Source organism: Anopheles aquasalis, chromosome 2 (genome assembly GCF_943734665.1).
Source record: "Anopheles aquasalis chromosome 2, idAnoAquaMG_Q_19, whole genome shotgun sequence".
Taxonomy (NCBI): domain Eukaryota; kingdom Metazoa; phylum Arthropoda; class Insecta; order Diptera; family Culicidae; genus Anopheles; species Anopheles aquasalis.
The window spans coordinates 71,080,647-71,095,680 of NC_064877.1; the positions used below are offsets into that span (position 1 = coordinate 71,080,647).

The window sequence follows — 15,034 nt, forward strand, 5'->3', positions numbered from 1 at the left end:
GCAATCAAGTTTGTTATCGCGGATTTCATTGCCTCAGCATAAAACGAACGCCTGGTGCTCTGAGATGGGCTGGATGTGCAACATCGCGACGGACGCTGATAGTGACAAACACACCAGTCGACCAAATTCGGATCATCATTAATCACGCACTCAGCCTCCTCCTCTTCGGGCCAAACTAGTTTGGCCGGACACCAACATTAAAAACAAACACAATTCGATCGTGGAAGCAGGAAAACCGGTCCGGCAAAGTGACCTCCGGCCGGCCGGTCACTGTTTTGATACTTTCGTTCCGTTGCGTTCGTTCTTCCTTACTCTCCACCCATCGCGATTGGCGCACGGATCATCATCCGTGGTGAGTGTGCTTCTATCGCTGTCGGTGTTCGTCCAGCCAGCGCCGAAGCGCATGAGTGAGTCGATGTGATCACCGCTCGAGCGATCAAGCGGGCTGGTGTGCGCGGTTATAAGAGCAGACAAGTGAAGGCTGCTTGCTTCAGTTCTCGATCGTACGTGGAAGTTGCTAGAATCTCTTCGCTTCGTTACGGTTTCGACAAAGAAAATTAAAGTGCCCCAAGGTGAGAACGGTGCTGATAGCCATGTGGCTGACGACAAGGTCAAGCATCCTGGCGCTGCTGCTAGCGGCGGTGGCGGTTTCGGCACAAAATGCAACAACTGGACCCAAGGTGCTTTGCTACTATGAAGGAAAGAACTCCGCTAGAGAAGGTAAAACCATCGTTCCGGTTCACGGTCTTCGTAGTAGAGATGTTCCATATTTTGATGGCAGTTTGTGAGCTAGTATGTGTGGGTTTGTGGTTCGGATGGATGCGATAAGGAACGCTGCCTGGCACTGTATACTTTCTTGCTCGTCACTGGTCCACTGGAGCATTGTTGTGTCTACTGACGGCCGCGAGATGATGACGGGGGCGATAGCGTGTGAAGGGCGCATCTGCATAATTGCGGTGAAGGTTAACCAGTTAACCGTTTCCTTTTTCGTTTCACTGCAGGTCTGGCTAAAGTGACCGTGCCCGATATTGAGCTGGCCCTACCCTTCTGTACCCATCTGATCTATGGTTATGCCGGTATCGATCCGGCCACCTACCGTATACGCACGCCTGTCGCTAATCTGGACCTGGACGAAGGTTTGGGACAGTATCGCATGGTGACGACACTGAAGAAGCGTTATCCGGGACTAAGGGTATACCTAAGCCTCGGTGGCAACACCGATCTGACGGAGGAGAAACCGTTCGAGAAGTACTTGAACCTGCTGGAATCGGCCGGATCCCGAACGGCCTTCATAAACAGTGCGTACACGCTGGTCAAAACGTACGGTTTCGATGGACTCGACCTTGCGTGGCAGTTCCCCCAGACCAAACCGAAGCGCATTCGTGGACTGCCCGGTAAACTGTGGCACGGATTCAAGAAGCTGTTCACCGGCGACAGCGTTCTCGATGCGAAAGCGGACGAGCATCGCGAGGAGTTCACCGCACTTGTTCGTGATCTGAAGAACGCATTTGCACCCGACAATTTCCAGCTGGGCTTCACGCAACTGCCGCATGTTAATGAGTCCATCTTCCTGGACATTCCGCTGTTGAAGGATAACCTGGAGTACGTCAACATTGCCGCTTATGATCAACAAACACCGGACCGAAATCCGAAGGAAGGTGATTTCTACGCTCCGATCTACATGCCGACCGAGCGCATTGTCGGGAACAATGTGCACCACAAGGTGAAGGCTTGGACAGTAGCTGGAACCCCGTTGGAGAAGATTGTCGTCGGCATCGCCACGTACGGTCGTGGATGGAAGCTGGATGAGGATTCGGGCATCACGGGTGTTCCACCGATTCCTGCCGATGGCCCCTCGCCTCCTGGTCCGCATACGGAAACGGCGGGCACCTACAGCTACGGTGAAGTGTGCGCTATGCTGCCCAACCCAAGCAATGTCGTTTCGAAGGGAGCTGATTATCCACTGCGCAAGATTAACGATCCGACGAAGCGCTTCGGTCCGTACGCATTCCGTATACCGGACGACAGTGGAAAGCACGGTATTTGGGTGTCTTACGAAGACCCGGAAAGTGCCGGTAATAAGGCTGCCTACGTGAAGGCGAAGGGATTGGGTGGAATTTCGATTAACGAATTGGCGGCCGATGATTTCCGTGGCACATGTTCCGGCGACAAGTTCCCGATCCTGCGTGCGGCCAAGTATCGACTGTGAAGGGTTGAGTGTACGGTTGTACGAATTAGACAATAGCCCAGCTCGTTCGCTGGACTGAACGTAACATTCTATTAAGATTAACCAAATAAATCAATCTGAAAATAATTTTTATAAAACTACAATGGATTTTGTTTTACACGATTGCGATCTTTGACCTTTGGCTTACAAATACATCCGCCTGGAGCTGTTCGTTGTGGCAACAAACCACAACAACGCATTTTGCAAAGAAAATGATGAGCTCTGAGATGAGATGAGAGTTTATGTTTTTATTTGATAAGAAGCACAGCAATGTAACTCATGTTACATGGATGGAATGTTGCTGAGTGACCAAATTCCTTATCAGTCGTGAGCTCTCGCGTTCTAAGTTGCTCGGGATTGTGGCGAATTGTGTTATAAAAGAGGCGACCCGATCGTGGTCCAGATCAGTTGTGCAAATATTCCAGCAAGAAAACCATTCAAATGATGGTGGTGCTAAACATTAGCTCCTTAGTGCTAGTTCTGGTGGCGTTGGGTGGCATCGTCCATGGCAAAAGTGTAGCGAATGACGCAAAAGTACTGTGTTTCTATGATGGAGAAGCTGCTTTAAAGGATGGTATGAAACGATACGAGAAGGCACTAAAAAAAGTCAGTTCAAAAGTCACAAATTTGTGAAAAATTTTCTTCTCGCAATAGATCCCCTGACTGGAAAAGTGACCTTGGTAGACATTGAGGTAGCATTGCCGTACTGCACACATCTAGTGTATGGATATGCTGCAATTGATGCGAAAACATATCAGCTAAAGCCCCTCAATGAAGCGCTCGATCTGGACACTGGAAGAGGCCAATACCGTGCAGCTACGACTTTAAAAAGTCGGTTCCCTGGTCTCAAGGTTTATTTAAGCGTCGGTGACTACTATGATCTAACCGAGGAGGATAACTCTGAGAAGTATTTGGCTCTGCTGGAATCAGACGACTCCATAACGGCATTCGTGAACAGTGCACGTACTTTGTTGAAGGAGTACGGCTTCGATGGTCTCGATCTCGCGTGGCAATTCCCTCAACCGGCACCAACGCAAACTACCGACCACATCTTGGAATCGAAAGGTTATGCACATCGTGATGGATTTACCAAATTGATTCGCGAACTGGGGGAAGCGTTCGGTGCAGATGGTTTAGACCTGGGATACACAATTCCACCGCACGTCAATGAAAGCTTCTTCCTGGACATAGAACAATTGAACGAATGGTTGGTGTACGTTAACATTAACGCGTTTGACCAGAACAACCAGCGTCGCAATCCAGAGGAAGCCGACTACACCGCTCCGATATACGAGGGTCCAGGACGGGCTCCAGGAAACAACATTGATGCAAAGGTTAAGCTATGGAGCTCAGCGGGAACCCAGCTCGATAAAATCATTGTTGGTATTCCTACGTTCGGACGGGGTTGGAAGTTGGTGAAAGAATCCGGCACGACCGGTGTTCCTCCCGTTCGCGCGGACGGACCGTCGTCGATCAAGTCACTCTCGACCTATGCTGGTTACTACAGTTTCACCGAAGTGTGTGCCATTCTGACCGACACAAACCATGGTTCCATGAACAAGGTTCATGATCCCCGATTTGGACCTTATGCATTCCGGGTCGCTGATGAAACGGAGGAGAATGGTATTTGGTTATCGTATGAGGATACAGAAAGCGCTTCCAACAAGGCGCGATATGTGAAGGAAACTGGGCTTGGGGGAATCGCAGTCAACGATCTGGCGGACGATGACTATTTGGGACGCTGTACGGGCGAGAAGTTTTCCATTACTCGAGCAGTGAGACAAAACCTGTAAAATAAGGTAGAATATAATACATTGTTCACATTTTAATCTTTGTTACTAATTTAACGATTCTAATAAATGCTTTGATTAACTGTAGAGCACATTTCAGATAATTCTATTTGCTGATTGTTCGAATGAACTAATCTGACCATCATTAAGCGTTATGCTATTAGCACAGTTCCGCTTTTAAAATCTGGCTTCGCTACCTCCAAAACAACTTGTTTTTCAACCGTCGGAACAAAACCAGTTTTGGGGGCGATAACCATTGACCTCTACGTGGCCTCATCATTGACCACATTAAATTTTTATTCGCTACACATCACGCCATAAATTGTGTCATCTTTTTTTCTTATGTTGTTTGTATGTGCGCGTACCTTTGCGGTGTGAGCAGAACATTTTTATGGAAACGGAATTTCATTTTTGAGGTACTTTTAATTGCTAGAGGTCATCATTCAATTGTCCCTTATTCGTTGGTCGTTCCAGTGACGCTAATTACTAGGGCTCCTATAGCCCGCAAGCTAAGGTTCAAGTGAGTGACTTATGCTAATTCGTAAGGGTCTCCCTGCGACGTAACTAAGTTGGTAACTCACATAAGCAGCTGCCGATAGCCGTTATAAAATCCCGTTTGATAAGCCTGCCTGTTCCAGTTTACAATTCACCTCCGCACGGTAAAGCTGTTCTTTGCGAGCGAGATTTCATCTAGCATTAGTCTGTCTTACCCGAGAGTGGTTCTAACGATGGGAGGAATCGCTAGAAATTATGTGGTGATAGGGCTGGCTGTGCTTTTTTTCTGCACTCTGTTCACTAGTGCAACAAATGTGCCAAAAGTGCTTTGCTATTACGATGGAGAAGCTTCGCTTAAATCAGGTAAGATTAATATTAGAGCAGGAAGCATTAGAACACAATGATAAGCAAACGGTTCAAGTGACGAGTTCATCGAAAAACAAATTGATCGTTATCAGCAATCAGGTGGGATGTATGTGTTATGCTTGACCTTTCTGTTTCTTTCACAGATGCTCTCGCCGGTAAGGTGACCTTATCAGACGTAGGGCCAGCGTTGGCGTACTGTACACATCTAGTGTACGGGTATGTCGGTATTGATGCTACCACCTATCGCCTGAAGGCGCTCAATGAAGCGCTCGATCTGGATTCTGGAAAAGGGCAGTTCCGGGTTGCAACAGGCTTAAAGTATCGCTTCCCGGGGCTCAAGGTGTTTTTGAGCGTCGGAGCATACTACGATTTGGCGGCACAGGAGAATTCTGCGTCTGCGAAATACTTGACCCTTCTGGAATCGAGTGAATCAAGAGCGGCATTCATCGATAGTACGCGCAAGCTGCTGAAAGAATACGGTTTCGATGGTCTCGATCTGGCATGGCAGTTTCCTCAATCAAAACCAAAAGGGAATGCTGATACAGTGCTCGATTCGAAGGCTACCGAGCATCGCGAGCAGTTCATAACACTTGTTCGAGATTTGCTCACTGCGTTCGACCACGATAAGCTAGAGCTAGGGTACACACAGCTACCACATGTTAACGAGACCGTTTTCCTAGACATTCCGAAGCTGAACAATCTACACCTGCAGTACATAAGCATCAATGCATTCGACCAACAAATTCCGCAACGAAACCCCAATGAAGCAGACTACTTGGCTCCACTTTATGAGCCGCAAGGACGAGTTCCTGGTAAAAACATCGAAGCGAGTGTTTATGCGTGGACGAAACAAGGGACCGCTCCGACTAAAATCGTCGTCGGTATTCCCACCTACGGTCGCGGATGGAAGCTGGTGAAAGAATCGGGTACGGCCGGTGTACCTCCTGTGAGAGCTGATGGACCATCACCGATCAAGTCGTACTCTACTTACGCCGGATACTACAGCTACGGTGAGGTGTGTTCCCTACTCGCCACTGGAACATCAACCAATCCAATGCACAAGGTGCATGATCCCCGATTCGGACCCTATGCATTCCGGGTCGCTGATGGAAAGGAGGAAAACGGTATTTGGTTGACGTACGAAGACGCGGAAAGCGCTACCAACAAGGCACGATACGTGAAGGAAGCTGGACTTGGAGGAATCGCAGTCAACGATCTGGCGGACGATGACTACATGGGCAGATGTTCGATTGAAACATTCTCCATCACTCTAGCCGTTGGTAGAACTCTCTCAAATTGAACTACAGCAATCGGGTTTGCTTTTAATTAATGAGATGGACAGAACTCTATCAATGTGATGGTAAAGAACCCTTTGTAAACGTATAGTGTATCCCTTTTTAATAAACATTTCTGCACCACTCACCCAACGGTAGAGTGCATCATAAAAATTTAAATCATTCTTTGTCATGTTTTATTTCTTACATCCCAGTGGAATGGCTTTTGTTTTCCTTTTCAAAGTACACCGAGCTGTCTTTGGCAGATGCGCAATTGCCGGTACATCGAGGAAAGAAGAAGCAACCTCTCATCTCGTTCATTTTTTTACTTTTGTTACCCACTTGTTAAACGTCCACATTGTGGACAGATCCTTTTAAAGGCGCCTGTACCCTCACTGCTTCCTGTGCCAACACGAGCAGAATTTGTTTTCCGTACAAACTAAAGTGAACAGAAACTCTTAAAAGTCTGAGAACACAGTTTCACGCTGTTTGCCAGAAGAATCGATTTCTTCTTCCATTACCAAGCGTTCGGTACCGCTGTAGGTTAGTGTATGTTGCTTGTAGGTTGATACATGTAGCTGCTTTTGTCATGAATGGTAGAATGGAAATTGTCAAAAACAGTTGCACCAATGCACATGCAACGGACACGCAATGTACTAGAAATGTACGAGACTGTGAACACTGGAGTCTCGGTTAGCATGGTGGATATTCGCTCAACAACGGTACGCTCAGCTAGAAAGCATGTTTGCCGTTGGACGCACCCTTCAACTGCAATCGACTGGTGTAGCTAACTGAAGCCAAATAAAAAACGGTTGCCACATTGCTACATTCCGGAAACGAAGCGGCCAAATGGACTCGGCCGCAAACGAACGGTACCAATTGCACAAGGGCAGTCCAGCGTATACGCTATCAGTGAAATCACTTCGGTGGTCTCATCTTGTGGTCAAACGACTCTATACCAGCTCACGTAATAGATAGTGTTTTTAGAGAACTCGGACTCTATGGGCGTGAGTGGTTTTTGGAAAACTCCCCTTCACCACCAACAGATACGGAGCTGATGAACCATTGCGCCATATCGATGCTGCGTGGCGAATGCGAAATCCTGCCATTGGTTGACCAGCGTGTTGTTGCACATTCGCACTACCTCAATCCACCGGTCTCGAAACTCGAAACAGTTCAGTACGTGTGATATGCTTCCATAGCTGGGCAGTGTAAACAGCAGCACGGCGGAGAATCTGCAGGAAGTTTGCGCTAGGTTTAACGATGTTGGTAGAAACTCTCAACCAGCTCTGGTCCACGAAAAGTGCTTTCACGCGAATCCAGCGCGACCAACCAGCGATACGCTTCCGTGGAAATGTTGTATGCTACCATTGTTGGAACTGACTGTTGTATTGGAACGTAATGTTTGCTTAAAGGTTTATCAAGCAATGCTATCCTAACATTTGAAATAGATTAATTTATCGTTTATTATCGGTGCTTGTATTAGATTATAGGTAGAGATTCTGGAAATGTTCTTTTATCATTTTTTTAAATTATTTCCATTAGCAGAATGAACCTTTTTGAAAGCATCTATTTAAAGATAATGTTTTTTATATCATACATTTGAATAATGATGTGCAATTATTATAAAATATCATGAATAATATAAAAAAGGCACGGCTCACAATTTTTCATTCCATTATCTTCTTGAATGTTTGCTTGGAAAAGACAAACCGTATTCATTTGGTTACTTTTTAGTCTAAAGACTCATTCAATATGCAAGCCCACTAGCCCAACCCACACGGGGGACTCGTGCATTCTGGACTCCGGGCTCGTGCCTCAGAACCTCCCGCATCCCTGCTCGTCGTGTGCTCACCCAAGAAGCTCATCTTCTTCCCGGTGCCTATCTAGGCGGAATGGCTAAGCAAATCTGCGGACATTTTAGGGAAGGTCCTTGCCGTATATTCGCGCTCTGAGGTATGCTTTGTGCAAACGGCAAACAAAAGTGAACAGGACCGTGCCCCGAAGCGTGGCCGTGCCTGGTGTCTGCACGCCAACGTTGCGTCCTAGCATAGTTTGGCCGTTCTGGGAAACGGCAAGTACAACGTTTGCATGTTTGCGTAATTTTGTCGGAAAATTGTTTTCAAATGGACCAAACTCTGACATGGAAATAGATAAGCGTACCGCGGGAACCGGTCGAATGCGGCGGGGGAAAAGTTGCTTTGTTGCCGTTGCGGGACGTGAGCTCCCTCCCTTACGAACTGTTGCTGTTTCGAGTTTGCTCATTCTCCTCGTAGCGGTGTCTTTGGAACTAGGAGCTGAATTTTACTAGACAAAGAAGATCGCGTGAACCGTCGGATGTAGATTCAATTTTTTGTTTCTTGCCTCTCAAAAGTTCTTTAAAATCTCTTAACTTTCTCAGCCACATGGTAGATTTGATGTTCCAATTTTTAGGATACTTTGAATAAGAATAAACTATTAATGTGATCGCAGCTGCAAGCCGGTTGGCGAGTGCTGTTTAAGGAGAGAATTATTCATGATGTGTTGCTCTCTGTTGAATTTAGGAGGACGGCAAGATCTACTCCAGCGGAACACACGCTTCACTACGGTAAACGTGGGTTTTGTTTCATTCCGGGAGTCACTCTTACGTGAAGGCTTGCACTAATTAATGTTAATTTTATGCCCCAGCATGTTAGCATCATCCATTGTAGTATTACGGAGTGGTTCGTTTGGGAAAATATTACAGCTTACATCCTAATTAATGGCCCACAGATAAGTCGACCATCAGCCGGCCGGCCTGGCCGTTACCTCCATTCAGGATAATGTTTAAAATGAGGAAGCTTACACTTCGTCTAGCACGAAGCAGTTTATTTTTTCAGGCAGGTCACTCGAAGGTAACTTTCACCCGGCAATGTTTACCGCCACTGCCACGCCACGGTGCAGCGGGGCTAGAAGAAATAAATAATGACGCCAGCCGCGGCCCTCTCCTAAACTTAAACAAACTACCATAAAGGGCAACATAAGCTGAATCATTAGTGCGCAATTTGCCGGCACACGACGGGACCGGAACGTGCACTCCGGATGACTAAAAAATCTGGGAAAAAATACGACGGAACGAGGCAGCTAAGAGCATGAACTGCGCCACCACGATAATAATGACGGCAAAGAGGCCGAAGAAGAAAGCAAAAAGGGGGAGCGGGGGGGGGGGGGGGGGGGAGGGGCTGTGCTCGTTTGCCGGAACAGAAAGTAATTTGTGAAATTTTAATTGCCTTCTTTCTCCGGATTAGTGTGCTGGCCGGTGCCGAAATTGCTTCTCATCCTGGCGGCTGATTGGATGGAGGCGCCAACGGGGCAAGTGCCAGGACGAATATCAAGATTTTGCCCTCTCCCCCATCCTCCTCTCATCACGGTGGTACTCCAAGGTGAGCTGTTTAATTAATCATGATTAATGGAGATGAAAATTTCGTTTGCGATTAGTGTCGAATCGATAGCGAAGGTGGTTACCGGGGCGCCCGTCCGTTTTTCCGGAGCGATGGTGTCGGCATCACCTTGAAAATTCAATTAAAACAAAAACCTCACTTCCGCTGGTTCATGTTTCTTCCGTTACTGAGCTGAAGAGAGAGTGTTAAGAGACGAGCGCTTGAAGGAATATCTAACGGTGGCATACAGGAAAAAGAAAGAACGAGAGATGCGCGAGAGTGCTAAAGTTCAGAGAGTTGGTGTTATCAAATGGCAGCTAATGGAAAGCTTGGCATCGTCGCTGGTGTTGGCAACAGTATGTTAATCTATGTCATGACTTATGCTCTAGGATCGGGATGCTCTACTCTAATATACAATACTAAAAAGCAGGCGACAGAAAAGCACATTAGAATCAGGAATTGAACGGAATGATGTGGTTGAAATTAATGCCTTCATCCTAAATCCAAAAACAACATGTTTGATCACGCGAAAGAGCCAAGGCCACATTCGCCCAGATCACCTCTTTGTCATACCGGAACATATTGGATGAAGATAACGATGATAAAAATTCCATTTTCACTGCAAAACTTTCTCCTCAAAGGAAGTTCTAAGCTGACACCTGGTGTTATTGAAGGGAAACAAGATATCGTTCTTTGTGAGGAACGAAGAAAAAGAATAAACAAGGTTGCGTTCCATCTAGCCTAAAGTTGTAAAATAGTTTAAATTTATGGAAAAAATATTCAAACCGATACATGCCATTCCATTCAGAAGAAGGGGACTTTTCTACGGGAATAATCAATCAAACAACTCCTTCACACTAATATATCGCATCACACACGACCAAACAGAAAAGAGAGCTTGGGTAATATTTAATCCAATCAGCAAAATAATAAAACAATCCAACAAAACTAAATCAAAACCAACCGGATACACTTCGCGGAATCAAAACACGACACCTGCAGTGTATTCACTTGCTTGTCATGAATTCGCAGGACCACTTCTTATCAAAAACACACCGAAATCACTGCTCCCTTCTCAATGGGTCAGTCTCGTTAGAATACTTTTCACGTGTTCATCGTCAGCTCACCTTCACAGTTCCGCAGTCCTCTTCAAGCCTGCCGCCTGGAGTGTGTTTACCCAACGACCAAGAGGCTAAGTTGACTTTGGCGGGGGAACCATCTACCCATCAAGCTCTTCCCTTGGCCATCCCCCTGAATGTATTGATTAAATATGCATCAATGTCAATATGTCGGCGTTGGCAAAGATGGCTTCTAGCGTTCTTAGCTTCTTGGCAAAAGCCAAGACAGCCAAGCGGTTCGCCCGGCTCCAACACCTACGACCGAGCACAGCGCACTCACGGCGAAGAGTCTTCGATTTTTCACACCCCTTCCAGCCCCTGTCGCACCCTTTGTCTCCTCTGCGTTCCTCACGTTCGCCTCACGGAGTGGGTAAGTGAATCCTTAAAAAGGATAAACTTCATCGCGCTACCACCCGGTAGCGGGGGTAGCGTCGGTTTCGTCGGGTGTCGGTTAAGTTGTTTCCCAATCCTTGAAGCATTCTTTATTAGCTGCTCTCGAGACATCTTGAAGTTTGTGGGTGTGGGTGTGTGCGGTAAGTGTGTGGACGATGTAGCACCACGCACCACTTGAAACACAGACATACGGGGCCGGGGGGTTCGGTTTCGGGCATCGATAGCATGTGTTTCGAGGAGTGCTCCAACGATAAGCCTGGCATAGCATGAGGTCGATCAGCGGGTGGTGCAACTCCCACGGTTCCCGTCTCTACCGAGCCAGCTGGAGCCTGTTCCTTAGTCAATCTGGATCGACTGGCTCGTAAAGATCTTCAGAGCTAGGCCCGGGTGCACTAAAATTGAAAATATTTCAATTTCTATCCCGGTGACACCCTTCACCTTGTGTCGCAATCCCTGGTGCGACATTTGCCGTGATTGTTACCATGTCGGTCTGCTCGCTTCATTCGCACACGAATCGATTTTCGGCACTAAAATATGCTCCAGTGATTTTCGTGACCGGGTCCGGGCGAGAGGTTTGTTTTCTATTTCCGCCAACCAACCGCTACCAGCGCTGTCCTCCCATATGGACGACACTACCAGCCAGCCCAGGCCAGTACCGGTACCGGGCGGAAGCTATAAATTGTGGTAACGAACGTCTCTCCATTCGCACGGAGAGACTATCGACGGGCGAAACGATTTACAGTGGGGCTTCCTCCGTTCGACACTTTCGATGGAAACGATTGCTTGGGCGGGCGGGGAAAGGGAAGAAAATCGATCGAACGGTTAGGAAACAAAACCCTCCGGATGCTCCGAAAGGGTGACGCGCGCCGAGACGAGAAAATTGATTGGAAGTAATGAGCATTATGGCTGGATGGATGGAACGTTTCCGCATCGATCGAACGATGGAGAGCGCTTTTTCCCGATAAATGGCTGTTCGGTGTGCTCGGCGTCATTAGTAATGTAATGCGATGCGTGCCTTTGGGGCCTAATGTAGTGACAGTGATAGCGTAATTGTCACCAACGAGGAAAAGCTTCCCCCTTGTAATGTTTAGATTATTTGCTGAAAGACGCACCACAAACTGAATCGACAGCTTCTCCGGTGTTGTTACTTGCAACAATCTGACCCTTTCTTTATGGTGAAAACGTGAGCTCATAAAGTACGGCACGGAACGATTGAGGCTACCTTCTCGAACCTTGTACTAAATTTACGATCGGATCGGTGGTTAACCATTACACCGATGGTCACATCGTAGGCTATTGCCACAAAACCTTCCTTCGCAAAGTCAAACGGGGCTACTCATAAATTATGCCATATGTTTGGCGACCGACTGTCCCGGCTGGCACCGGCTGGCTGTCCTGGCAGGACACCGGTGGACGTTCTACGTGGTTTACTTTCTACCGCACCACCTCAAACAGCATGGAAGGAATTTGATTAACCACCCTCAGTGTGTGTGCGGTTCAGGGGCTTGATTTGTGTCAAGGTATATGCCCTCAAACCAACCACACAACCACAAAAGCACACGAGCGCACTGGATTGAAGAAGACTGGCGGCAAAGGGCCCCCGTCTGTGCGTAAAGCTCTGCTCTGAGCCACCCGTCCGGACGCAGTAATTCGAATTACGAGCCACCGCTTTCCCGTGGGGGTGGGGACGAAGGGATGCGAAATTGATAGTAACTGTTTCGGACGAACAATAAACCGTTTAATGGACGATACATGGATGCCTTTGCTAGGGGTCCTAACTGAAAAGATAAAAAAAAGGAGCCTCACTAAAAAGAAAACGAACTCAGGGCCCTCTGACCGATCCGAAATGTAATTGAATATTTATATCGCTTCACCAGTGTGTCTGTGACCCCGTGTGCCATAAGGTATCACATTATACATTCCAACCGGGTCCAACCGTCTCCAACAGCCATTTCATTTCGTTGCTTGCCTTTTGGGGTGGAATTTGGAAAGCCTCTCTACCCTCTGCCTGTCCAGACTGTGGCGTTACCATTCACGAGATCCATTTTAGATGCCAACATTCCAGGGAACTAATCAATCGTTTTAATCGTTTTCTGATAAGCCCGTTCCCGCCAGTTCTCTTCATCGCTGCTGACGGATTTATTTTCTAATCAAAGGCTACGGTTCGGGTTTTTTCCGAAAGATTTTCTTTTGATCATCCGGCATGTGACTCGTTACCACGAGTTCCATCCAGCCTGGCTTCAGATGGAATTATGTGTTTCGATTCCCTTTTCTGGCTTCGGATTGCTTGCGACGCAAGGGCACTCCCTCGTTGGCACGTGCCAAATGTCGGTACCGTCGCTCGAAAAAGCGAGGAAAAGATGAAAAAATTCACAATCAAAATTCCATTTTCACACCCAAAAACTCCCAAACGGCACTTGAGAACATCACATTTTCCGCAGCGTTGCCAACAGAAGAGAAGAGCAACAACAGAATGTTCCCCGGGATGGCATAAGGCGGCAAAAAGCGACAGAATTAAATACTGTGCCATCGTGCGTATCCAAACGGTTCGACGGCTAGCACAGCACCGGCAGTGTCCGTCGGTGATGATTTCAATCAATACTTCTCTTCCTCCACAAGTCAACAACACACAACCGTTCCAAGTCACTACCGCACGGGAGTTCTTTCGTTTCGTTTTCTCAAACTGTCTGTTACTCGCCTTGATTCCACGGAACGCACTGACGACGCGACTACAGCTTCCAGCTTTTTGCTGCCGTTAGCGAATTCTTGCGATTGAACTTATGAACCCCCCCCCCCCCCCCCCGCAGACCGAGGGCCCCCCTCACACGCTTACAAGACCGGTCCCCGGTGGCGATCAATCCGTTTCGAATCGCTGCTCACATCGCGACCGAGCTTACTAGTAGAGGCGGAGGGAAAGGAAAATCGTGCTTAGCAATAAAAATAATAATAAATTTCCCAACGACGACCAGACGCGAGACCTGAGACGACGAGTCCATGAGCGTATCCTTGTGATGGTCGGCCCCTTTCCCTTTGGGACTCTGCTCTGGCCGTCTGCTTTGCTGGGTCGTGCTTTGAGCTCGTCCCGTTTCTCGGGTTTCGGAATTGGAAAAGGTTTCTGGCCTTTTAAACCCCACCAAGCCCACCAGGCCGACCAGGCCTGCAGCCGTCCGTCCGTTTCACCTCACCAATCATCTGATCAGATTCCTATCCTGCGAAGCGGAACCCGTATGTGACATTCGTTAGCGGTGGTATTGTGCCGAGGTTCACGGTTTCGGCCTTCCTCGTAGTCAGCGGAGACGATCCTTGTTACAGTGATCGCCGGCATTACGGACGGACCTGCATCCGTCGGCGCCCTTTCCAAAGGCGAGACCATTAAGCGGATTTGTTGAAGGGACAGCCGGAGCGCAAATGTTCTACCATTTGCTAGCTACGTTTAGCCTGTGCTTTTTGCTTCTCGGAGAGCAAATTATTGACTTGGCTGCTAGGCAGGGAGTGTGGTGAGTCACGGCTGGCATAATAAGATGGCGGTCGATTTTCCACCCAACCGAACCCCATTGCGTGATGATGTATGAGATCCGCGTTTTCGCAAAGTGAACGCGCATTCAGCTTCAGTATCGCGACGCGATGTTTCGGTTCACAAACGATACCGCGAGCGGCCCTTTTTTGGCAGCTTAATGATGGGTGAACGGCACACGTTTCGGAAGGAAACGAGTTCGCCTTTCGTAGCCCAACACTCGAAGTGAAACACAATATCACCGATGTGGCGGTTTCCAGCGATGATTGACAAGCGGAACGATAAACGGTGAAAGCGTTTTCTAAGGACGGTGCCATACCGGCAACTGCCGTAGCTCCAAAACGTGAAGGCATCGACGTGAGCTCGTTCTCGGTGCGCGCATCAAGGGGATCAAAAGGAGTGTGGGTTTCTCAAAGGAAAGAAAAAAAACGGCAACATTAGATACGATAACAGGGCTTT

At 47.8% G+C, this 15,034-nt stretch overlaps 3 protein-coding genes across 3 annotated transcripts; all 3 read left to right on the forward strand.

Annotated features, from left to right (window-relative positions):
- Nucleotides 1–466: 466 nt before the first annotated feature.
- LOC126570418 (chitinase-like protein Idgf4) lies at nucleotides 467–2,337 on the forward strand. The gene is made up of 2 exons (XM_050228158.1): nucleotides 467–720; nucleotides 1,002–2,337. The coding sequence occupies exons 1-2, from the start codon at nucleotides 594–596 to the stop codon at nucleotides 2,207–2,209; spliced, it is 1,335 nt and encodes a 444-aa protein (XP_050084115.1). The 5' UTR covers nucleotides 467–593; the 3' UTR covers nucleotides 2,210–2,337.
- A 322-nt stretch (nucleotides 2,338–2,659) lies between these two features.
- On the forward strand, nucleotides 2,660–4,094 carry LOC126570422 (chitinase-like protein Idgf4). The gene is made up of 2 exons (XM_050228161.1): nucleotides 2,660–2,801; nucleotides 2,882–4,094. Exons 1-2 carry the CDS (start codon nucleotides 2,669–2,671, stop codon nucleotides 4,018–4,020), a joined length of 1,272 nt encoding a protein of 423 aa, XP_050084118.1. The 5' UTR covers nucleotides 2,660–2,668; the 3' UTR covers nucleotides 4,021–4,094.
- Nucleotides 4,095–4,666: 572 nt separating this feature from the next.
- Nucleotides 4,667–6,326, forward strand: LOC126570421 (chitinase-like protein Idgf4). Its single transcript, XM_050228160.1, has 2 exons — nucleotides 4,667–4,875; nucleotides 5,022–6,326. The coding sequence occupies exons 1-2, from the start codon at nucleotides 4,746–4,748 to the stop codon at nucleotides 6,176–6,178; spliced, it is 1,287 nt and encodes a 428-aa protein (XP_050084117.1). The 5' UTR covers nucleotides 4,667–4,745; the 3' UTR covers nucleotides 6,179–6,326.
- The last annotated feature ends 8,708 nt before the right edge of the window (nucleotides 6,327–15,034 follow it).